The sequence below is a fragment of the Alosa pseudoharengus genome, unplaced genomic scaffold (genome assembly GCF_046254945.1).
Source record: "Alosa pseudoharengus isolate Yale_2024_CS ecotype anadromous, Long Island Sound unplaced genomic scaffold, YU_APseudo_1.1 YU_APseudo_1.1_scf_10, whole genome shotgun sequence".
Classification (NCBI taxonomy): Eukaryota; Metazoa; Chordata; class Actinopteri; order Clupeiformes; family Clupeidae; genus Alosa; species Alosa pseudoharengus.
The window spans coordinates 12,663,450-12,688,588 of NW_027468565.1; the positions used below are offsets into that span (position 1 = coordinate 12,663,450).

The 25,139-nt window shown below is 43.4% G+C and overlaps 3 protein-coding genes across 8 annotated transcripts in view; 1 reads left to right on the plus strand and 2 right to left on the minus strand.

Annotated features, from left to right (window-relative positions):
- ppfibp2b (PPFIA binding protein 2b) overlaps window positions 1-7,917 on the plus strand; it is a 49,867-nt gene extending 41,950 nt beyond the window's left edge. For 2 of the 6 annotated variants that reach the window (XM_076263838.1, XM_076263857.1), the window contains 10 exons: window positions 137-256; window positions 538-688; window positions 1,570-1,681; window positions 1,846-1,934; window positions 2,113-2,235; window positions 2,372-2,497; window positions 3,507-3,695; window positions 4,504-4,698; window positions 5,958-6,023; window positions 7,747-7,917. In XM_076263838.1, coding sequence (XP_076119953.1) covers window positions 137-256; window positions 538-688; window positions 1,570-1,681; window positions 1,846-1,934; window positions 2,113-2,235; window positions 2,372-2,497; window positions 3,507-3,695; window positions 4,504-4,698; window positions 5,958-6,023; window positions 7,747-7,902 — 1,327 coding nt within the window. In that variant the 3' untranslated portion in view covers window positions 7,903-7,917. Of the gene's footprint in view, window positions 1-136; window positions 257-537; window positions 689-1,569; window positions 1,682-1,845; window positions 1,935-2,112; window positions 2,236-2,371; window positions 2,498-3,506; window positions 3,696-4,503; window positions 5,450-5,957; window positions 6,024-6,615; window positions 7,448-7,746 lie in introns of those variants that run through there. The other 4 variants (XM_076263829.1, XM_076263848.1, XM_076263810.1 and 1 more) reach the window with 3 other exon arrangements.
- Window positions 7,918-9,209: 1,292 nt separating this feature from the next.
- On the minus strand, window positions 9,210-12,739 carry cyb5r2 (cytochrome b5 reductase 2). The gene is made up of 9 exons (XM_076263871.1): window positions 12,413-12,739; window positions 11,763-11,909; window positions 11,572-11,644; window positions 11,340-11,446; window positions 11,029-11,158; window positions 10,726-10,809; window positions 10,229-10,314; window positions 9,746-9,845; window positions 9,210-9,430 (listed from the first exon to the last, which is right to left on the minus strand). Exons 1-9 carry the CDS (start codon window positions 12,425-12,427, stop codon window positions 9,258-9,260), a joined length of 915 nt encoding a protein of 304 aa, XP_076119986.1. The 5' UTR covers window positions 12,428-12,739; the 3' UTR covers window positions 9,210-9,257.
- Window positions 12,740-13,039: 300 nt separating this feature from the next.
- LOC143110000 (ovochymase-2) lies at window positions 13,040-24,712 on the minus strand. The gene is made up of 21 exons (XM_076272820.1): window positions 24,631-24,712; window positions 24,441-24,538; window positions 24,017-24,114; window positions 23,582-23,754; window positions 23,402-23,497; window positions 22,824-22,975; window positions 22,453-22,645; window positions 22,293-22,322; window positions 22,106-22,196; window positions 21,873-22,006; window positions 21,567-21,707; window positions 20,474-20,607; window positions 17,221-17,314; window positions 15,987-16,118; window positions 15,646-15,723; window positions 15,167-15,350; window positions 15,014-15,065; window positions 14,643-14,835; window positions 14,106-14,239; window positions 13,608-13,764; window positions 13,040-13,190 (listed from the first exon to the last, which is right to left on the minus strand). The coding sequence occupies exons 1-21, from the start codon at window positions 24,710-24,712 to the stop codon at window positions 13,114-13,116; spliced, it is 2,523 nt and encodes an 840-aa protein (XP_076128935.1). The 3' UTR covers window positions 13,040-13,113.
- Window positions 24,713-25,139: the final 427 nt, after the last annotated feature.

Consider the following 25,139-nt stretch of genomic DNA (forward strand, 5'->3'; position numbering starts at 1 on the left):
TTATATAAAAACTGTGTCTTTTAATAACTACTGCTCTGATGGAGGAAGGGCCCAGTGGCTGGCATCCTTATAGACCTGTAGTTCTTTAGAAGGAGAAAGCAGCCCTCCCAGTGCTCACCCCTCACCTCTTCCACAGGATCCGCAGGTCGCAGTCGGGAAGCCTCCCCGCGGGCGAGCCCGAGTCGGCCGAGTTCCGCAGAGGGGGCATGAGAGCCACGGCTGGTCCGCGACTGGCCAACGCAGGACAGGCGGCACGGTAAGCACCCGCTGGGTTAGTGGGCAAAAAATACCAGTGAAAAATTATCCAAACAGATAAGAGTTATTGGAATACCAGAGTTCTTGCAATACATCCAACACGCTCATTAAGCCTGTTGAGAATGTAAAAATATGTGCTCTCTGCAGCCTAATGAAATGAGCAGTCAGTACACTTTAAACTGGACACCCGAGTCAGCAGTCCATCCTGTACTGTACGGCAGTATTAGAAGTTTCATGGTGACCGCTGATGTACTCAGGCCAGCTTGTGTCTCTCTCGCGCAGCGACACAAACACGCCATTCTCCAAGTGGAGCCCGGAGCAGGTGTGCAGCTGGCTGGAGGACTCCGGTCTCGGGCAGTACGCCAGCCAGACCCGCCAGTGGATCAGCAGTGGGCAGACGCTCCTGTCCGCCAGCACACAGGACATCGAGAAGGTACAGTATTTCCTCTGGGAGATGGACTGAGACAAGACAGGGAGACAGATGGGGGAGAGGGGGGGGGTCACGGAATAACAGCAACAGCGACTTCAAAACACGACCACCTGATATTTATTAGATTTTATTTTAAGACAGCATCTGGCACAGCCTTTCAGACATCATCTACCACCCACCCCTCCCCCGATCTCACACACACACACACACACATGATCTCACACACAAAAACTCTCTCACACTCGCACACAGACACATCAATCTCTCTCTCTCACCCCCCCCCCCCCCCCACACACACACACACACCCACACACACACACACACACTTATCTTACAGGCCCTCCATTCTCCTGGTTCCACCTCTCAAGCTTCATTTTCCACCTCTCCTTTTCCTCGGACTCTCAATCATCTCCGCCTTCTCACTGATTAGAGGCAGTTGACATGTCCACCCAGCGTCCCTCAGCATCCCCTCTCAGCAGGGCTCCTGCCCACTCCGCTAATGGCAGATTAGCTGCACCTGTCGGCTGCTGATTCAGATCAACAGTCAACCTCATTCGTTAAGCTTTTGTTCACATTGAAACATCTCTCTTGAATTCTCTTTACTTCACTTTCTTTCTCTCCCTCCCTCCTCCTCTTTTTTCTCCTTTTTCCTTTTTTAACCACTCTCTCCCTTCATCCCTCTCTCTCCTTCCTTCTTTTTTGTCCTTTTTTTCTTTCCCACTCTCTCCCTCCATCCCTCTCTTTCTCCCTTCCTCTCTTGAAGTGCCAGTGATGTGCAGCACTGCCGCGTGTAAAACCCGTGGGAGTACTAGTTTGTTCTTAGGGGATTGTGCGGAGCGTCTAATACACTCCCGTTAAGAGCATTAATGTCGTCCCTGCCACAGGAGATGGGGATTAAGCATCCTCTGCACAGGAAGAAGTTGCAGTTGGCCCTGCGCTCCTTCAGTAGCAAACTCACCGAGAAGTCTGCCGAGCTGGATCACATCTGGGTCACACGTGAGTCTTGTACCTCATCTTGACATGAAGCGCCATATCTCTCTCTTTCAGCTTACAACCAGTGACTAGATTTTGAAACAAATGAATATTCAAGAAATGCATTTTCCATGCAGATAAAGCACTGTTTCTTAAAGGGATATTACTAATGTTGTGGCTACCAACAGGATGGCTGGATGATATTGGATTACCTCAGTACAAGGACCAGTTCAATGACGCGAGGGTAGATGGCCAAATGCTGCAGTATTTGACAGTGGTATGAAAACGTTTGAATCACATTGTTTTGTTATTGAATTGCTGATTGTGTCAAATGATAGCATGCATTGTGTGTGTGTTTCTGGATGTGTCTTTCTTCTCTTAATGTCTGTGTGTGTGTGTGTGTGTGTGTGTGTGTGTGTGTGTGTGTGTGTGTGTGTGTGTGTGATTTATTCCAGAATGATCTGCTGTTCTTGAAAGTCACAAGTCAGCTCCATCACCTCAGCATCAAGTGTGCCATCCATGTGCTCCACGTCAACAAGTTCAACTCCAACTGCCTGAAGCGCAGGCCTGGGGATGAGGTGAGAGACCCAGCTCAAGCTCGCCAGACTGTGTGAAATTTGTGTGTGTGTGTGTATGTGTATGTGCGTATGTGTGTGTGTGTGTGTGTGTGTGTGTGTGTGTCTAACTCTGTGTTTGTGTGTATGTGTTTGGCAGCATAACATCTCACCCTCTGAAGTGGTGCAGTGGTCCAACCACCGTGTAATGGAGTGGCTGCGCTCAGTGGACCTGGCTGAGTATGCGCCCAACCTGAGGGGCAGTGGAGTCCACGGGGGCCTCATAGTGAGTACCACTCTCACGCAGCACGCCATAGCAACAGCCTCTTACCATAACAATACTATCGGATCGCCCCCTATTACCACCAGCCCCGTGTTTTCGCCCTCTTTACGTGTGTGTGTCACTTACTATTCATTTCTATACAAACCAAGACGATGGATTCCTAAAGAAACGCAAGCACCCACACCATAAGTGTATCTAAATTAGCTATGTACCAAAAATTTCATTTTACCGTGACTCAAAGAGCTATAAACAGTCTTGTAAGGCTGCGTGTACAAATCCGCTTGGAGCTCCAGTGGAATTTTAAGGTAGCGACGAGAATTCTCAGTCTAACCGTTCATGTGCTGTTAAAAGGGTGGAAGTAGACGACCCATCAGGCCAGCACTAACCTCCGAGCGCGGTAAACATAACGGATATTTCAGGCAGTAAAAGCCCCGATAAGAATCAAACCAGATTTTGTTCAAATCTACACACCTATGGCTACTGAAAAATGTAAGGTTCATTTATCAAATGTTATTTTGAAGTATTAAAAAACATTGTGCAGTCACGCTGCACACTACAGCAATGATCCTGACCACCAGGATACTTAACCACAGTTATGCTACACATTATACTGTAGCATTGTCCATTGCTACAAGAATACTGCACAATACTGCACAAGACATTTCAAACGAATATGGTCATATGGTCAAGAAGCCACATAGTTGCACATATGTAGTTTCCACTGTTGAGACCGAAAACAATGATTAGACTAATTAGTTGATTGATAGTTACAGAAGATATTCAGCTAAGGAAATAATCATTATCAATATGGGAGATGGGTGATTTGTGTCATAGTAGTTACATCCTAAACAAAGCAGGTATGACGAGTGTTTTGAGGTCTGAAAATATACAGTAATTGTTCACTTGTCACAAACTATCCTGTGATAGAATGACCTCTGACCTTGATGGTGACATCTAATGAGCTCTGTGCTGCAAGTTGGCTTGACTTGGTGGTCCATGTGTGCTTTTTCAGATCCTGGAGCCGCGCTTCAACTCGGACACGTTGGCCATGCTCCTGAACATCCCGCCCCAGAAGACGCTCCTGCGCCGGCACCTGGCCACCAACTTCGGCTCGCTGGTGGGAGGGCGGGCCCAGCAGGAGAAGAGGGAGTTCATGGAGTCGCCCAACTACACCCCGCTCACCACCACTGCCAAAGTGCGGGTAAGAGGCGTTGTTTATAGCTTTATTATGGTATGAGCTTTACTATGGTATGCTACGGTAAGAGGTTTTAATCACTGGGGCAGCAGCGGCCGTTACGGTGTGGGGTGGCTAGTGTGTGGATGTGTATGAGACGAGACACAGAAGAAGCCTCAGTCTCATTTATTGTGTCTCTCCACTATTTTGCATTTTCTCCTGTTTCTCTCTCTATCTCTCTCTCTCTCTCTCTCTCTCTCTATCTATCTATCTATCTATCTATCTCTCTCTTTCTCTGTCTCTGTCTCTCTCTCTCTCTCTCTCTCTCTCTGCCTCCACTTTCCTTTTCTCTCTGTTCGAGAGGGAAAAAGCTTTAATCCCTCCCTGCCTGACATCTCAGACCTGCCGGAGCATTAACCCAGGGTGCTCCAGGAGCCTGCTTAGCCATGCAGCAGCTAGGTACACTCACTCAGTGATTCTGGCTTTCCTCAAAGGCAGCAGAGGAGGAGGAGGAAAGAAAATGTGCTGCGCGGAGCACTGAGCACACACACACCTACACACACACACACACACACACACACACACACACACACACACACACACTGTGATAGCATAGCTTACCCTCAGCACACACAGGCTTACTGCACATATTCAAAACAAGCCACTGAACCACAGGCCGATGAAACTGTTCTGATAGAGGAAGGGCAAAGAGATTTGTGTGTGTGTGTGTGTGTGTGTGTGTGTGTGTGTGTGTGTGTGTGTGTGTGTTGCTAATCTGTGCAGGGAAATCCCACTCCGTTTTTACCTCAGTCCTACTCCATTGCTCTCTTCTCAGCCGAGGAAGCTGCCTTTCTCCAACTTCAGCCATCTGCGGAGGCGGAAGGCAGACGAGGCGGCGGACTACATCTGCCCCCTGGAGGCGGCCCAAGTGCCGGCCCCGGCCCTGGTCAACGGCGCCCACCGGCCCTACAGTGGCTTCCGGGGCCTCAGCCCCATCCTCGACAGGGACCCCGAGAGGCGGGGGGAGCAGGTGGGGTCAAAGAGCTGATGCCGAGGCCTCCGCCGTCGCGTCGCACCGCGCTACCCCCGCCTCATCAATCCACTGAGCTTGCAGTCAATAACATCCCTCACCTCCCCGCTCCCACACCCCTCCGTCCCCAGTCCACACGACCCCATTCAGTCCCTTCAGTGCCATCGCATAACACCCATCACTCCGACACCTCTATTCCCTCCATCCACTCATGGGTATGAACTGCACTGCGCTCGGAGCATTTCTCATGGACGTCCGTGGAGACGCTTGGTCATGCCCTGAAGCCCACACACGACTACTGTAACTTTGGATCCTTGGAGTGGCCAAGGGTATATCTCGTCTTTATAAGGCATAAGGAGTATGCCGCTAGTTAACACAATGTATCATTTTTTTCCCAAGTATATCTGAAATTCAGCTAACAGTATATACACGGTTTTTCTTTAACATTTTTGAGACACACTTGTGTAATAAATATTTGTGCAATATTTGCATATATATAGGGATATTTAATATTTATGTGGGTGTCTAAATATAGGCAATGCAGACTTTTAGCATTGATTTTTTGCAACTGAGTGCATTTGAAAAGAAAATTGCACCCAAATATTTTCATACAAGATAATGCTGTATACCCTATTTTTATAGGTATAGATGTTAGTGCAGTAAGCACTTGGTTGTCTTGTAAATGTCAACGGTGTTATCCCAAAGTAAAATGAGTTTTTACTGATAATAAAAAATGTGATTATCTGTCCAATGGTGTTTTCTTCTACATGCAGACGTGCAATGATTGTTTTTGCCAGCCAGGCATGTCCATGTGTGTCCAAGAAAGGAGACTAGAACTGACATTCCACCATGTCCTTATTCACGTCCATATTTGAGGTCACCTAATTAAGCACACTTGATATCTCATCCAGTGACAACCAGAGTGGTCCTCTGCATTACTAATCACCGTCATTCACTAATCTGTGCTCTCATGAATGCTCCCGCTCATCCTCAAACCCCCATATTTTTGTGAGATGAAGAAGTGCATGCTGGGGCAGGAATTTCCCACCATGCACCTTGAGACGCGTGGCTCATCTCAGGTATACTAAACTTTGTTGTGTTGCATTTATGCATCTGTTTGCTGCCCTAATGCCTTTCCTAACGAGTTGCATAGCATCCATCGGATGTGGACAGTGTTAATGCCCTGTATCATTGCATGGATGAAGTGCTCGGTGCACCTGTCATGGCTACTGTCTTTGACCAGTGACCTCACGTTGCAGGCACTGGCGACCCAGGGAACCATTATGCAGATAGAAGCTCTGTCAGAGGGAATAAACAACCTGACAGTGAGTATCGTCTATTCTATGCATATCACTGCACATACTATGGACTTTGATGCACATTGCAATCAGTACTAATGAACTACAATGAACTAATCAGGTAACACTTCCTGTGTGTATGATGAATTATCCTTTTTATTTCTCTGGAGGTCCTGTGCATTTCAAGTAATCCTGGTCAGGGGGGGAATAATCCACCTTGTAGCAGTATTCTGGAATTTTGGTCTAAAACTACCAAGCTACCTACTTAAAAAATGCAAAAACCTTGCAAACAAAGTTACTAGTGTATGCTTTGGCACCTACACAAAGGGGATGACCACCCCTTGATGTGTTTGTGTGATTTTGTGTCTGATGTTTTTTTCTAATATGACAACTGACTGACCCAAAACCTGACTCAGCAGCAGAGGACAGGTTCTTTAGTCACTCTGCATGTGTGTGTGTATGTGTGTGTGTGTGTGTGTGTGTGTGTGTGTGTTTGTGTGTGTGTGTGTGTGTGTGTGTGTGTGTGTGTGTGTGTGAGAGAGTGTGCACTCACAGTGGCCTCATTGCTTGCAGCTAACCCCAGCCCACCCATGGTCCTCTCCCCCCCTCTTGCTTTCAGTACTTGTTAAGCCGCGACGAGCTACTGCGAGGGATGCGCCGGAGCCAGACGGCTATAGTGTGAGCTGGACGCTAACGGCTGCGGCTAACCAACACCAACATCCCATCCAGGGGAGCCTCATACCTCAGCTTAACCCCAAGAGGCCTTTACCAGCTGCTTCAGGCAGTTGCTACTCAACCCTCCCTCCCTACTCAACCCCACCCGAGCGTCTTCCAACCCCCCCTACCCAGACTGAGTGTGGCCAACATGACGACAATCAATACAAACCCCCCTCCCAACTCTTTTACATACAGTTTATGTTTATTTATTTTGAAGGGACAGTGTACATCGATGAACAAGCTCGAACAGAAATTTCAGGTTTCTGGCGAACAGTCATAAAAAAAAGTCATATTTTCACATGCAAATTAGGTTTGTTGCAGCAAATTTGCAGCAATGTCATATGCAAATTAGGTTTTACACCAGAAGTTCAGTATTGGCTAAGTGTGATGGCAAATTACTGGTGAACACATTTGCCACTAGTGTTGTCATTGTTGCCAGTACTGTGCCAGAAGTGTGCCTCTAGTGGTACAACATTGCAAACTTCTGGCAATATTTTCTAGTGAACTCATGTTTCCCACAAATCACTCACAAGTTTGCTGCAAATCTAATTTGTCTTAAATTTAATTTTTGTAAGGGTAAGCCATGTAAATGTAACAGAAGTAGTCATACAAGTGAGTTTTCATCTGCAGTCCCTGACTGTTAGTATTTAGTATTTTATATTGAACATTCAGTTGCAGAGGATATTTTGAATTTGTACTTAAATATAAAAAGATATTATGTCAATAAAACAGACACTGTATCATGTGTTCATTATTGTTATTATTGTAGTCTTAACTGTGTTTTGGTCTTTACTGTCACAGGTCAACACTGTAAATATGTTTTACAAATGACAGTCCAGTAGTGTTTTGTTTGTGCTGAGAGCGGGTTCCTCCACAATACAATGAACACATTTACATGTACTGTAAGAGTGAGATGTCCTATTGTCTGACTCACATTGCATTAAAAGCAAAAATGTTGAAAACATCCCTTGAACCACCACCCACAATATAGCAGGTATTCACCAGCCTTACAATCCCACACACATCTCTCTAGGATTCTCAGGAGCAGATTGGGGCCATTGGAGCTTGCCCTTCTGTCAGCACTCAGGGCAGATTTATACTGGTAAGTTGTGCACAACCTTCAGTCATAGCAATACAGCATCTCATCAGGTACAGTACATATGCTTTAAACATGCCAATGCAGTGTTAATGGGTACTATTTATTTTGCATATGTACTAAAACAGTATCGATCTTTGTTTTTCAGTATATAAGAGAGACAACCCTCTAAACTGGGTTGGTCCACAGGGGAGGGTAACCTTAAGAGAAAAGCCTGCATGCTCAAGTCTTACAAGGCAAAAGGGTGCACCTTATCTCTCTGCTTTCCAGGAGTGCTTGCTTGTACACAGCCTGGCCTGAACCACACCTTGCTCACAAGAAGACAGAGTATGAGGACCTAAGATGGAGTCTGTGGACAGTTGCACAAAGTACAGTAGCACAGTTGTGTGCCTCTTTCTGCTTAGTCTATCCATTCCAGCTGCTTTGTTTGTAAAAGCCAACCATTCTTCGTTGCTCAGGGTTTTTGCCAAAATCTCCATGCAGATGTTTGTGAACTGTAAGTTACATGTAGTGATGAGTGAGAATTTCTCGAAATTAATGAGATACTTTGAGCTACTCACTGCAATGTTATTTGCCATAATGTTTTCACCATCATCGCCAAGCTTACCTGGCTATCCTTAACAGTTCATGGAACACACCGCTCCCATGAAGAGCCACAGACTGGGCCCTTCTCTTTCTTTCTCTCTTACAAAGACCACCATCAACTGTCAAGGCTTTTCTAATGATGTGTCAGAAGAACTCGTCTCCCAGTGGTGCTCCTTGTGGAATCGTCTTGTCAGTTCACTTCTCATTTGGGTAAAAGGCATAAGGTGACAGCCATAAGGTGTCTAAATTCACACCGGCCACAGACGCCTCCACACAAGACCCGACACCCCTGCAGAGATGTTCCCCTGCAGCTAATGATGTTCAGCTCTTTATAAAAACCATGTGGATGTCCTCCTGTGAATAAGGCCTAGTCCACACGTACCAAACCAATCTTTTTTTCCTCCGTCTTCCCTGGAACCGTATCAAGAATATTTGCGTCCAAACGGATCCATCTCAACACAACATGTTACTTCATATCCCAGGCCTATAAGTGGCAATACGCCAGACCCTCACTGGGGCTTTTCACAAGACTAATGGTTTGTACCTATTTTCAACAGAGTGGCATTTTTCACCTAAGCCTGTGTTTAATAAATGGTTAATAAATAAATAATAAGTGTGTGTATGTGTGTAAGAGAGAAAGAGTTATGAGACCGTTAGGACAAATGATAAATGGCAGTAAATGCATGACCTGTGTTCCAAATTTTTTTATGCATGTGCAGTGTGTGCCACCTGTTAAATGACACAATAATGTAAAGGTCAAACAACAGTAACTATAACAAATAAAAAATGCATTTATTCAATGAAATGGTATCAAATCTCAGAGGCCTTGTGGTCTACACTAATGTCATCGTGTTCATCACTTGTTAGTAGGCAAAGGTGTTCTCTGACTTGTGGCCCAGTTTGGTGAGATTTGGCAGGCAGGCGTACTGGATCATTGGTGGTGGGCCGCACATCACAATGAGCACATCATCCGCTGGTGCAGGGAGGTGGTCTTTAATCATCTCAGTGCTTACAAATCCTGAGCTGTACGCCCATCCTGTCGAGGGGAGAATTACCGTAGATAAGTCTCTAAACATCTCCTTTCACAAGCATCACAAGTACAGGCTAATGACCTAGCAATGTTTATGGGAACCGTTAGCTTCTAGAGCTTTCCTGAAATGACACAAATTCAACATGAGGTATTGCAGACATGAGCAATATCCAATTATACTCCATAATTACATTCTATGTATCCTTAATATGTCTCCAGGAAGTAGACGCCTTTGGAAGGCATTGGGCACCAAATCTAAACACAGAGTGAGGTTGAATGATCTGCCTTTTTAAAGTGCTGAAAAGGTGAGATCACCCTTACCCTGTGGTGGCTTATCCAGGGTGTACCACAGTTTGAACTGCTCTGGGTGACTTGTCCGAACCTCATCCAACTCCTCTCTCAACAAGATGTCTTTCTCTGTCTGCAAGAGAGTGGTATGTTTGTTAAATTACATTGGACTACCTCATTTGCAGTAACAAGCAAACAAACAAAATATTTCAGTTTCATTATACTCTTAATTAGATAAATCATTAAAAAATCTAAAGTAAATTGTTTTATCGGATTGAAATAACAAGTTAATAATGTGGAGTATTCTTTTTCAATCTGAATACATATGTCATGTAACCAGTTCTTCGATTTTAGTTGGAGTTTGCCATGATTGCTGAATGTTATCCTCGAATATTTACTAGTTCATTTGGCGTCTGTATTCTGATCAGATTGGTGCTTTAATCAGATTGTTCTACACATGTGGCCAAACTGAATGATGCAAAATCAGCATTCATTTCTGTGTGGTGAGGGGTTTACCTGGTTGGCAAATAAAAGAGAGCACTTGGTGTTGTCGGTAGGGTTCGATGTGATGCATCTAATCAGCTGGAGCATTGGGGTAATACCTGGAAAAGAAAATCTTAAAAATAAATAATAAAGCAGCAAATACCACTACTGACAGTACTACAAGTTTCACTACCACTGCTACCACCACCAGTACTACTACTAAGAGGAATAAGTGGAGGAGCACCATAATAGTATTTATTTAAATAAGGGGAGAGTGATGACAATGAATGTATTAATCTCAGTTGCAACCACTATCACCACCATTGCAACCACTACCACTGTTAAAAACAGAGGACATAAACAAGAAAATCCACATAAAAAAAAAAAAAAAATAAGTAGCCAGGGAAAATGTTTGGTCTTGAAGTAATGGTTAAGTTCAGTTAATTTCAGTCTACTACCTGTCCATTGAATACACTGTTAGTATGGTGAAGAAATAAGTAAACTGAAAGATGTCCAGTCTGAAATCTCACCTGTTCCACCGGCAATCATTCCCACATGTTTAAACTTCCTGACTTTGGCCTCAGATTTTTTATCAGGACGGATTGCAAATGTTCCTTAATAATGATCAAAATTCAAAATTAGGCAAACACTGATCTTACACAAAACTTTTTCCAATAGTGACATTTTATCTTTCAGAACAGGATAGGGTTTGTCCCAATGAACAACACTGACATCTAGTGGATGCCATTTAACATAACTTAATCTTTGGAAAAAGGGAAAATTCTAAAGAACAACATTCTTCATTTTTATATAATAAGCAAACATTTTCTTACCATTTCCCTTGTAGACGAGCAGTCCATTAGGCCCTCTGAAATCAATAGCGTCTCCAATGCCCATGTTATTGAGGTACTGAGACATCTTACCCCCATCAGGGTAGTTTGGATGGGTATTTTTGTGATATACCTAAAGAGAACCATCTGTGCTTCACAAAGGCACTGTCTATCTAGTGCACAATTGACTTAAATTCATTAATCCTCATTGCACCAGTATATATAGTATACCATATATCACGATTTACCATTACAATAAATAATTGTATATTACATTAGACTTAATTGTCATGTTTGACAGGTACAAACACTACCTTCACAACCAGGTCAACAAAGCCCTTGTCCTCATCACTTGAAACTGGGGTATAAGCACGGATCACAAGGCTGCCATTGACTTTTGCAGAGAGATAAACATGCTGACCTGAAATTGACCGTGGACAGTTCATTAGACGTTTATCTCACAATGGACCAATTCTTTGTTCCAAATGGTTATGAAAACCATGTGGCTTATATGGGCCCTAATAAAAAGGAAAGACTGCACCGTACCCACTGGAAGGCCAAGGACATGGGAGGGAGATGGAAGGCCAAAGCGGAGGCGCTTGGTATCATGGCTGATGTCCTGTGGAGTAGGGAGGCAAATAAGTTCAGTCCCATTAGTCATGTTTTTACTGGTCAAGGTGAAAATATGTTATTTTGGCACGGTTTCAATGACAGGGCATTGGATGAAGATAACAGACCTCCTTCTCCGTGAGGGGCAAGGAGTATTTAATTGTTGAGTCCAGGAGAGTTTTGGGAGCCTGTGAGGATTTCTCTCCACCATTTTTTGACATGAAGTAGTATAGGGTAAAAGCCAGGACAGACACTGCCACCAGTATAGGCACAGTCTAAACAGAACCAATTAGAACAATTAGTTAATAATTAGTTAATAATTTGTATTATTTATTCATTGTATTCATGCATTCATTAGTAAAGTAAAAAAAGAAGAAATGCAGCATGTTAACATATAAGCATATCAGTGGCCTGGATATAAAACGACAGGTAGATAAGCAATGAAGTCCAAACACCCAAAGCATAATCATGTCCTACTTGGCATGTCACCTGTTCTGCTCAGCTTTGACATGATATCTGTTTGGTATACAGACACTATGCTACTAATCTAAAGGTACTATCAATTTAACAAAACATAATCTGATACTTTAAACATAAAGTAGCATGTAAAATCCTGCAGTGACATTCCATTCCTCAAAGGTGTGAACTGTGAAGTGGTATGTATGACTATGATATCGAACCTTCAGTAGAAACATCAGTAGTATCTTGAGCCTCTTGGTTTGTTACAAACATCTGAAAGTAATCATCCATATTTTCGTAAATCATAAAAGTAAATTACCAGATAGTCTTCCATAATGGCTGTTCTGTCACACTGCCCTCAGTAGCCTGTTGTTGGTTCTGTATGTGCATAGGTCACACATTGAGAGAAAGCATGCACCTTTGCTCAAGGGCCGTCCTATAGGAGGAGCGTCTGACGGAGGAGGCGGGGTTGTATAAAGAAACCAATTGGATTTGGAAGCAGTTTCCATAACAACATGACATGACTGCGTATGTGTGGCTGAACATGCGTGTGGAGAAGTGGTCTGCAATCACCCCATTCTTAGATCACAGCGGCGCGAAGGCTATTCTGTTCCCGTGCGCTATGCTTTGTTAATTGGTCACATGTTAAACTCTGCGCGAAATTATTCTACAAGTATTTCATTGGATGGTAATATTGTTATTTTGGTGAGACTAGATGTAGCCTAATATATAACACTGCACCACCATTAATAACACGTCGTAAAACGTTTATTTCCATAGCCGACATAAGTACAACTGGCTGAAAGTACACTTGGGTGAATGCAATAATAGGCCTACTACAATAGGCCTACATTGATAAACAAAACAATGTCCTTGATAATACAATAATATTTCTCTACATAGCACATACAAATAAATAATACTAAGAAGAAACGTTACAATAACATAAATACTGATCATGTTTTAATAGCACCAAGCTGTGTATGGTGGGTGGTGATGATAACATGCAGTTGACATGATTCAATAAAAGTCCCCAGATGACTCCGTCCTAAAATCCTTTTCGTCTTGGTATTCCTCAAGGGCTGAATCCAAAGTCGCTGTGCAGAATATAAGATACTGCCATTAGATTTAATAACATAGCAATGCAGGTGTTTAACTTAGCAAGTGGGAAAAAGCAATCATATAGCCTACACAGTCATCTGTATAAACCTGTATAAAGAATATCAATTATAATTTAGGCAAAGTAGCTTAGGTTTTTCGTTTTTATTAAAACTTAATTGATGTAAAGTGAAATTCCAAAACCTCCCACTTTAAAAGTGGAGAAGTTCCAATTGTTGCGTTAGCCTACGGAATTTTACAGAGCATTCTGCTGACTGACTTTTCCTCTGGATTCCACTCGCAGTAGATATATTTAAAAATCTGCTCTGGGGAGGGTAAGAACAGTCTGGAGGAGAGCAAGGCATTGAGCTGGCCTATATCAAGCTGCTTCGTGGAGTCGTCCAGCTGTAACTCACCATCAAGCTGCTCCAGAATCCAGTCCATGACAGGCAGCACGGAGGAATAAACCGCAGGCCTGGGAAACTTTCCGCACCCCTCTCTCCAGCTGGCCACTCCTTGGACAAAGAAATTGGAGTTGTTTGTTCGGCATACCAAGGGGGCTCCGCCATGGCCCTAAAGAATCCGAGAGAATTGCAATGCATAATTCCAGTTTTTTTTTTTTTAATTAATTTATGTTCATTCACTGTAAGCATCTGTGAATCTCTTTGCTGCATGAGAGGTATTCCCTGGTTTGCCCTGCTGTTTGCACACTGTAGCTTATAACAAGTCAGGTATTCCTGCTTGGAATGTGTGGCTAGAATTCCAGATCATGCCAAATATCAGCTGTGTCATATTTCCCCCACTAGGGGGAACTGTGTCACAAGTGAAAGAAAATACAGATACTAGTCAGTGTGTGGTGTTTGGCCATTCTCAGTGATGCCACACTTTAGAGTTGACTGTAAGCAGTTTCTTACCATGCAGGAACCATAACGATTCAGCTCTTTGTGCTCAGCACATAGCATTGTGTCCGTCAGCCTGCCAGGATAGTAGTGTTCACAGGCTGCATGTTCCACCTCTACCGACTGGGAAGCGTTGTTCCTTAGGGTGCCTGCCGATTAAAGCCCACCACAGATGAATGTGGGTGTAAGCTGCATAAAAACAGACTGTACGGTTCTGTGTAGTACTGTGTAGTACCTGTGTAGATACCAGGCATTACCACACACAAGCAAAATACCAGCGAGTTCTCTTTTTGCAAGGGCCTTGCAATTGTAATGCAAGTTGAATATGCTAAACACCAGAAACATCCACCATTCTTTACAAAGGAATGTAAACTTCATATCATAACATCTTACTTTGTACTAATAGGCAGAAAATATAATAGTTTATATTTAGCAGCAAAGACCAGGGATAGCATATTTCGACCCGTGCAGGTGACTGTTTTTTTCCTCTCAATAAACATCCTGTAATTTACGTGATAAACAGCAGTGCTCATCTACAGTATGGATGCTTACCAACACGTCTGTTTTCCAAGGAAACTTTGCAGTCAAGAGTGAATGAGCCCTCCTGTGGGTGGGTGGGCAGGCATACAAGCTGTGTGTGGTTAGTGAGTGCGATGTCAGAGTCCAGGTGCAGGAGAGCTACATCAGAGTCCAGAGAGAAGGAGTCATACTGGGGGTGAACAAGAACTTTCCTCACCCTCCGACTCTAAAATAACAGGGGGAGAATGAAAATGGGTTATTAAGATGAAAAGTGTATTTACTGTGGATACATGCATGAGAACAAATATACTGATGCACACCCACCCACTCAGCATGTAGATATACAGTACATACACATAAACACATACATAAATACACATAACACATATATTTGTATGTCATACTTGGCTGTCTGGGTCACCAGTCTCCACAGTCAAAGCAAGTATTTCCTCATCCCTGCATTGAAATAACATCAAATAAAAGTATCTTATAAACAAAAAGCAACAAATAAAATGTAAACAAATATTTTTTTATGAATACTGTATAGAGACACTCACAGGCCATGGACACAGTGGGCAGCTGTGAGGATCCAGTCAGGCTGGATGATGGCACCCAAACAGATGACCTCAGTGTCCAGATGGAGCCGGGCGTCCCAGGGCCAGTGCTGCAGTGAGGTGCCCTCTCCCTCTTCCAGTCCTCCCTGCTCTGAGCCAGCAAGAGAGTGTGGCATTCCACATAAACCTGGCAACCCATAAGAAGACAAAGATAAGTGGGCATGGTATCTGAGTAGCATACCACAAGCCACAGGAAACCAGTGAGGACACACACAGTGAAGAAAATGTCACAGTTCCCTTTTTTAATGCTGTTTGTGTTTATGAGGCCATAACAACCATGGCCCGAGTTCATATCTTTGAAACATATCTGGTAAATACCACATACTCTGCCAGAGGTCTGTAGGAAAGGATGTCTATGTAAAACAACTTGTTAGCAAAACAAATAAAGACAATAATGCCAAAGCTTGAATCACTGGCCAAACCTGTCTGTGTGTAGCGAGAGTGGGTTGGGGCGCCATCTGATTCGTCCTCCAGTTCTCTTGACCCCACTTCCTGGAGATCTGTTGGCAAATAGGGAGGTCTATGATGGGTAAACAGACACCACTGTAAAGATCACAGACACAATATAGATGTCTCCATGATAGAGACAAACAAAGAGAGGAATATTGGATATACACTGCTTGGGGACTCTCATTCTACTCATACTGCCGCCATACAATGGGTGAAATGAAATAAATAGCTTAGTGCCCAATAAACGACAGCTGTTCTATGAGGATGGATGGTGTAAGGTTTGGTTGTTTGTGCATGCTTTGTATGTTAAGACCTGATAGTTTGATGAATGTCGGTGTGGCATGGAATCCATGGGCTGTTATGCTGCTGTCAGAGATGAGGTGGAGTACCATCATGCTGTCATAGCTCAGGACTGGCGGAGGTACAGTCCCACCACAAAGCACCACTTAAAGAGGAGAGGGAGCAGATTTAGACCAAGACAAAACAGATGGAGGAGTCATCAGCATAAAGACAAGACAAGGCAAATCAAATCAAGTGATTTGTAATTTAACCAGCCATTTAGACTTTAATATATGCAGGAACAGAAACAGCCGATGTGACATTTTTGAGAAAAATAAAATGTAACGTGTTCATCATGGCCTGTAGGACTTCCTGTTGCACAGCCATGTACCTGTCACACAATTGGGACAATATTTAATACTTCATATTTCATATTTAATAGGTGGTATTGACACAGATAAAATGCATTCAAAAATGCATCATACCACCAAACACCTTGAAGTGACACAAAATACAGCAGTGCGAGTTCTCACGAAAATCAAAAGAACTGACCACATCACTGCACAACTGACCACATCCTGCACTGGCTTCCAGTGATGAAAAGGATTGATTTTAAGGTATTGCTGCATGTTTACAAATCGCTGAATGGTTTGGGACCCATCAGACATGTTTCAGCACTACAGTACATACCTACCAGACCTGTCAGATCTCAGGTGAAACAGTTGTTGTCAAAACCCTGCGTCTGAACCAAATACGGTGAAGCAGTGTTAAGCTACAACGCAGATCATGCACAAATGCACATACTTAATCAGATGCACTCTGTTTTTTATGACTTCTAATGATGTATTTTATGACTTTTATGATCTTACTGTTTGCTATTCTTTGTTTCTGTCTGTGTAAAGCAGATTGAATTGCCTTGTGTAAGAAATGCGCTATACAAATAAAACGGCCTTGCCTTGCTTTGTCTATCCTTCTCTAGGCTTTGATTCTAAAGCACAGCCAGAGTTGACAGAATTGAATATTGCGTGCAAGAATAATCTGGTTAAAAAAAGGCTTTCAGTGAAATATCAGTTTTTCACCATGGCTTCAAAGGCATGTGTCATCACAGAGACAAATATTTAGCCATGGTTCGTGTGTGTGTCTATCCATAAGCAAGGCAGTTTAGCAGCTTTATTCATGTAACTGACTCATTATTGACTTTTTAAAAGTCAAATACACAAACATATTGTGTGATTAATCAGTCAATCCAAGGGAGCACTTTCTCTTACCAATTTCTTGTTTTCCATCAATATCTCCCAATATTTTCAGGGAGTCATATTGGCAATGCTCCGACTGCTCCAAGTCAAAATCGTGGAAGTCGAGCTGAAAAAATACATTTCAGACATCAATTCAGGCAGCCACTCACCCTCTGGTTCCCATCAGGTCAAGTACACATAGCTCATATCACACACCGTGCATAATTATGATAATTATGACCGCCGCTAGCGAAGCTAGCGAAGCGGTCATATAGGGATTGTCAAAGTTTTTTTTTTTTTTTTTTTTTTTCCCGTCATCTACTTCCTGAAATTTTGGTCAACGATACCCGGGGCACCGAAACACCAGGGCACATGAAATTTGGTGGGTATGTAGCCCCACTAGACTTTTACGGAAAAATTTCGTTTGGTCCCCGGGGGCCACTCCCCCTCCGCGCTGGGCCCCCCGAAACCCAAAAAATGCAGTTTTTCCTCAATAACTACCTGAACCGTGGCACCGAGGATGAAGACATTTTTATGGTATGTTGGTCTCAAGGGCCCACATCAACTTAGCCCATAATCACTCATTTGTGATTTGCACCCCCCCGGTAAAAAATGAAAATGCAATATCATTCTGCTTTAATCGCCCCTCTCTTCAGTAAAGACGTTCAGAACTGCACCAAATTTTATGTGTATGATTAACCTGACATTCTCTGGGGGTATGCCAAGTTTCGTAGAATTTCATCCATGGGGGGGTCTAAAAAATTAAGTTATGTGTACATTTAGTGACTCTACACTCATTGGCCTGTAGATTATGGTGCACACATATACACATGCACACACACACACAGGCACCCACATACTATCGGTATTAGAACGGCCGATACATAATTACAAATTCAGTAGGATTAAAAGAAAGCCAAAATAAATATTCATCATCATCATCATGGCTGCATTTCCAGTATTGGCGATAAGTAGTCGTTTGTCCACTAGATGGCGCATCGTTGCAGTGAGACGTAATTTTGTTGGAAGTTAATCTTAAATGGGTTGGAAAGACACTATGCTTCCTACAAGGACAAGACTGTAGGCTACAGTAGTTTACCGCAGAGAACGTCTAAGGGTAGGATGATTTCTGCATGACATGTAATTCCCATTTCCTCTTGAAGCCGAAATAAATCTGAGAATGTTTATCGGACATGCTTGTTTTTTACTGCAGGTAGGCTACGTTAATCCTATCAATAGCAGAACGTAGGTAAAATAATGTTACCGTTAGCATGGTTGAGTGATGGAGGCCAATTTGATTATTGATGTATTTGTAGAAAACCATAAATGCGTTTATAAGCTACCAAGCAAATCGATAACAGCACTAATTGTATCTTTCGACTGTCATCTCATTTGCTTATGACCATAACCTAGGCTACTAACAGGAGCTAAGTGAGTTAGCCACAACACGTTTGCTACGTGATGGTTTTTTAATGGAAAATATATAGGCTACCTGAAAGATAACCTGTCTATGATCCCGTGATGATCTACAATCTCCATTTAAACCAGATGTTTTAGAGCGCACGTTGAGATGTATTCAGGGCAGGGCTGTACCTACACATATTTGTTGCACGTGCTACAAAAATCATTCTTTGCGATGAATGATTTAGTACCAACGTTACAAGGGTCAGATACAGTTTTGCCTATGGCTATTCCGTGAGACTGAGGCGCTTTTTGTTTGTTCGAAGTGCGTGTTTAGGGTGTGAGAGGGGAGTCGATGTGCTTTGATTCCAGCTTGGTAGTTGTAGTCTATGCGATTAAAAAACACGTGTGTGTGAAGTATCCAAACAATGATAACGCTTTCATTATGGCTGCTTTAGCCACAGACCTTGAGCTACTGTACAGTGGGTTGGGTTCCGTTTAGAAGTGTCCACTTCATTCGCCCTTTCCGTGATTCACAGCTACGTGAAATGTATTACTAATGATATGCAAAACTATTAACTTTTTCGCCAAGAGGTGGCAGCTTGATACTGTAAGGTGTAAGCCATTGGTTCCAACGGAGATTTTATTTGGGTCGCCAGCATAGCCTAGCGACAATTTGTGTTGTGTAATAGGCCTAGCATAGGGCCTACCTTATATAGCTTATAGTTTGTTAACAGTCACGGTTTTGTCATAACTCCCTCTATGCATTTTTGCATTTAGAATAGCTCTAAAACCGGGGGGCGAACACGTCGCAGGGGGGGCGCCAGTGCGTGGATATCTCAATCGCAAAATTAAACAATATTTCTATCGGGCGCCTACCATGGACTAGGCTGGGTGAAAATCAAAAGATTGCGTCAAAAGATTGAGCTTAACCATTGACCTCATGGTTGCAAAATGCAAGGGAACATGAATCAGCATATTATTTGCACAAACAATAACGGAGAGTAGCTCTTCAACTTTGCCCGTTAAAATGTGTATGAACAGTCTCGCAACGCATTTCATGAAGGCCCTTTGGACATGTCAGTTATTTGCACCACTGGGAAAAACGGCATTTTGTTTTAGACTACTGGTATTTCATTTGTGCATTGACAATAAAGCTGAATATCATTTGAACTAGATGACTAAACTTATGCATATGTAGAAGAAGAAACATTCACAAAAATCCATGACATGACCTCTCTTCTTGATAGCGGTTGAAAACTGCATGGAACTGACAGGGATTGTTTTGTTTAATAATAAATAAATAAATACATTATGCTGCTACCTTCTGCTTTTCCCAAATACAATGTAGCCTACAGGTGTACCTTTCATCAGTCCAGTTGCAATGGATGGACTGTGATGAACTGCCCTACTTGTGATTGTTTAGAGATTTTAAAGGTTTTATAACAATGTTACAGATTTTTTGGCCCAGAAACAAATCTATTCACCTTTGCAGCGCCAGTAGGCTACTTTGTGTGCGGAATGTGTGCAAACACACATTTCAAACAAGCATACACAAAAGTTTCAAGAGTGGGGAATGGAGTAGAAGATGGAGACAAATTCATTAATATGATTTATTTTCGCGGAATGGATGTGCAGGACTGAGCGGCGGTCATATTTTGTACCGCTACGCGGTACATCTAGTTATTTCACTTATCATGATTATAAAACTCAGGTCATAACATGCTGGGTGCTGTTGTGAAAGACTAAGAGTCACTTTCCCTTCTAGCTGAGAAAACCGATCTGGAGTCACAGCTGAGAGTCAACTCTCACTGCATATTCAAGGAGCCATGCATGTATTCATGATTCTGTTGAGAGAGAGAGGAGGAGACGCCACCAAGCTCACCTTGACGACATGTCCCTTGGGTGCATGGATGACCCAGCGGCAGTCCGCGTTGTTACCGTAGGCCTCTGGGTAGCGGGGACTTCGGATGGCCTCCTGTGCCTGGAACAATGCCACCATGCCACATCCTGGCCCTGCTGCGCAAGGCCCAAACAACAAAGGATGAGTGCTTAGCGTGCTGACTGAGTCCTATTGGTGGTGCCATGCAACGCGTCTCGTTCCCCCCCCCCCCCCTGCGCCTGGCAGCGCCTGCCTGGTCTTCAACACCATCACCCGTCGCACCCACCGCGCGCGTCTCTGGGGTGAAGCCGTCCCTGTCTCTGGTTTCCGTTGCCCTAGGGTCACCTGAAGTGCTGTGTGCTTCAATCCCCACCCACCTGACTCTCATTACTCCATCACAGGGCCTCTGTGTGTGGTCTGCTCACCATGTTTCTATGGCATCCGTGCCCCCTGAGAGTGCCTGTGCCCGGGCCCTGCCTGACGACAGCACCACAGGAGGGGGGCGCTGAGCGTGGTGAGGATTTAAACAGGGAGGACAGGGAGTCCTCCTCTTTGGCTCAAAGGCTTAAACACAACCTGTCAAGCAGGGTGATGCAATGACAACCCAAACCAGTTGTCAGTGCAATCTCCCCTGTTGTGTGCCTGATAAAGAACACTGTCTTTTATTTATCTCTGCAGGTACATCTGCCCAAATTATGGCTTGTTGGTTGCCTCATAGTTTACACATGGCCCATTTTCAAGAATAAAATATACTCTAGATAGATATGTTTTCAAAAGTCATATTTTGAAGACTGTGTCCACATATTGCATTCTCCTGAGAATGTAAAGAACTTTCCTGGAATTGGTCTTTGGTCTTTTTCTGGTTAATCCACAGTGTTACTCAACCGGCCTTGTTTTGCTTAGTAAACCGGTTTAGCAGCAAATGTCAGAGAAAAATTTAGAATAGATTTGTTGTGTTGTTTTGGACTAACCGCTCTTTTTTAGGCCCTTACTACAGAGATTGACTGAAAAAAGAACGGTTAGTACAATACAACAGAACAAATCTATTTCTAAATTGCTACTCCCTAACCCCTTGCTGTAAGGCACTAGAACTCACCAAGTTGAAAATCTTCAGCCACAGTTTTGTATTGGATGGAAAAGCCAGCTCTTGTGCCACTGGCATCAGACACAAACTGTATGGCAGCACTGCTGGAGGTGATCAGCACAGGCCCGGGGAGATGGCTCCCACAGAACTTGCCTAGAGAAAAAAAGGCACATCATTCACAGGAAATTAGTGGCTCTACAAAGGCCCTGGTTTCAACCACTCCAAACCACTGTTAACACGTCTATTGTGTTTATAGGTCAGAGCCAAGAGGAAAAGGTGTGGTTATGTCTAACGTCAGTTTGGTATTCAGTCCCTCACCAATGACCCTGTTGGCACCGCCAAACACTGTGACCTGATCACTGTGACAGAGAGTGTCATTCTCTAAGTCAAACTCCAAGAACTCCAGCAGAATGTGACTTCCAGCAGCAACACTGATGGACCATGAACATATTCTAAGAATGGAAGAGGTGAGAGTATGTTAATAAAAAAAATGTATGATGTACTCTCTGACATTAGAACAGAAACATAAACAAAAGCTGAAAATGACTCACTCATTGTTTGCATAATTGTTGGCAGGCTTATCTGGATTGTTAATTACACCTTGATTTTCAGTCAAAGGCCCATCAATCACATGACACAACCCTGTAGCAAACACATGCAAGCAGAGACATTTAACCACTCATTTTCAAAAGCGAGAATCTGTAGGTTGATTGTAAAACCTATTCAAGGCCCACTTACTTGGAGGGGACACTGATTTGACACGTGTTTCTAGAAATAAAAGACATTAAATGTAAGATGTTACACAAGACTTATTGAACAGTGTGTTTTTAAAACAAATTAGTTTTATAAAGCAGTAAATATTTTGTGAGTTTTGTGAGGTTTTTTATAAAGCATAAACCTTTAAGGATTCTCTTGATCCATGACAAGAACACTTTGACATCAGTAAACACTCCAGGTGATCCTCTCTTGTTTGGGGGCTTGAGCAAGTTGTCAACCCAGCTGCGTCCACACCCTTTACCCCATGAGGTCACCCCGACTACAGCCCAGTGCCCGTCCTCTCTGGGGCAGATCAAGGGACTCCCAGAGTCTCCCTGAATATAGCAGGGGGAAAAAAACACATTTAAGCAAGAAAACCCTGAGCTTCTCACTGAGTGCTCCACCTCTGATTTCTTGTTAAGGGTGTGTCTCTCTCTCCTCTTTCCCATGCACAATAGTTGAAGAAATCCATCATCTTTGCTTTAATCTGAGACAAGTGAAGCCCTACTATACCTGGCAAGCATCACGACCTCCTCTCTCTGGTCCAGCACACACCACAGTGAGGGGCAGCTGCCTGGGCCTTAGTGTGCGGAGGGCCTGCCTGCATCGGCCTGGCTCCACAAGGTCAAGCATCACTTCACGGAGAACAGCTGGAAGACGGCCACCTACACGGGAAGGTTATTTTTGGAACATTAACCCATTCGCGCTGGATGCTGCATGACGCAACATTGACCCTCCCGCTGGATGCTGCGTAGCGCAACATTGACCCTCCCGCTGGATTCTGCGTAACGCAACATTGACCCTCCCGCTGGATGCTGCGTAGCGCAGCATGCTTTTTATTTCATGTTTCTACTGTAGGTGCTACAGAGGCTTAGATATTACATTTTGGTAGACGTTGACAATTTTTAGTATGTTTTCAGAAAACCCTCAGGAAATAAGGTTATTTAGTCTAGAATGCCATAGGATTCTATAGGCGTTTTTAGCAGGCATTTTAGGAGTAAATGGGTTAATACAGAAATGAAATGTGAAATTTGGCTAAATTGTCAAAAACAGAATACTTCCAGGAGATATGCTTTCATGTTCATACATACGCTCTCTTATGCGGCCCCATCCGCCAACGATGCAGCTGGTGCTGGCTGGGAACTTCTCACTGGGCAGAGGTAAGCACAATGGCTGAACATGTTCGTCTGCAAAGCCATTGAAAGAAATGTAAATACTGCAACAGTAGGACATCACTATGATTGACTACTTTAGTTTTTAGGCAAACATACCAAACTGAATTAATCCATCCACTTCCAACAGGGCAATGTCATAGTTCATTGGAGAGATGGGCTGGTACTTTTCATGGATTCTGATGGTTTTGAGTCTGAACATCTGTTCCCCTCTATCCGCCACCCTCTGATCATGCTCCCCAATCACAGCACTGACATTTTGAAGAATATCGCTGAAATCAGCATCATAGACTCATTAGAATACAAAACGAACAAGGTAATTGTTGGTTACAGCAGGTTCAGATCTTCAGGATGTTCAGGTCCCATTAGGTTAAAAAAGCATACTGGTAATACACTTTTAAAAGAAGCTATTCAATAACAGGAAGTGCGTGTCAACATCACATCCTCACAGATCAACACCCACACCATCCTGTCAGCATTGTGGTAAACAAAAAGATAGTGTCATGAGTATATATCAACATGACATCAACCTACTCTGACACGCTGTAGAGGCAGTGGGCAGCTGTTAATAGCCAGCGGTCCGTGAGGATGGACGCCCCACAGAAATGCAAGCCCTTAGACCTTAAAGATACCTGAAAGCCAGAACAAAGAACACATCATGACACCCACATAATAGACAAATCTATGTATCCTCAGAACATGGAATGTGATAAAAGAAATGAAAAAGATATGACAACAAGACTATGAAAATGCTAACAATACAACAAATAAGAACAAACAACATAATCGACCACCAGACAGTTTTTGGAGGTAAATTATTTGCCTGGCTTGCTCTGTATTATCTCGGCCACTTAATATGCCTGTAATTAGAAGCCAGTGCGTGTCTGGTAAATGCACCCTTGGGGCTGTTAATGAGGGTGTCTGGTGCTATACTTATGTCAGTTAAAAGATTACATGCCAGCCAAGGATGGGATCCATGCAAAGCTTCTGTTCCTCCAACGATTCTAAACGAGCTGTCGAGCAGGCTCTTCACTTGAGGAAAACCACATTTAGGACCTGCAGAGGAGACGCCGCCAAAAACGGTAAGTTATCTTGCCTGTAGCACCTTTAGAAAATATCATACTCTCACACTCTGCTGTTTGCGTTACCTGGCAGAAGAGCAGTGATGCCGAGGAGACATAAGGACATGCAGAGAACAGCAGCAATGAACCTAATCCCTGAGGTGGCCATTCTGAGTCCTGACTGGGGGGCCTCAGGATGAGTCTTGCATTTATAGAGGGGAGAGGGGGTTGCAGAGACAGCCTGTTACTCATTAACCAAAGCCAAGGGTGTTAGAGGGGTTGAGAAAAACTTCACCCACAGAACATGCAGGAGGAGGAGAAACCTGCATACTCAGAATTATAGCAGCTCAATCTCATATGTTGCATGTCACAAAAGCACAAATCTACTGTAATTTCACTTCCATTTAACCCATACTGAAGTACCACTGATAGCTGGTGTAATATTGTGGTTGTTAGCAGTTATATCTTTGACTGAGATTTGCCTACAACTATGACACAATGAAAACTTACACAATATGTTCTCTTATTTTTTTGTATCCAAGACTGAGAAGTATGCAAACTCAAAAACAGCCAAAAGTTCTTAGACAATATATTGG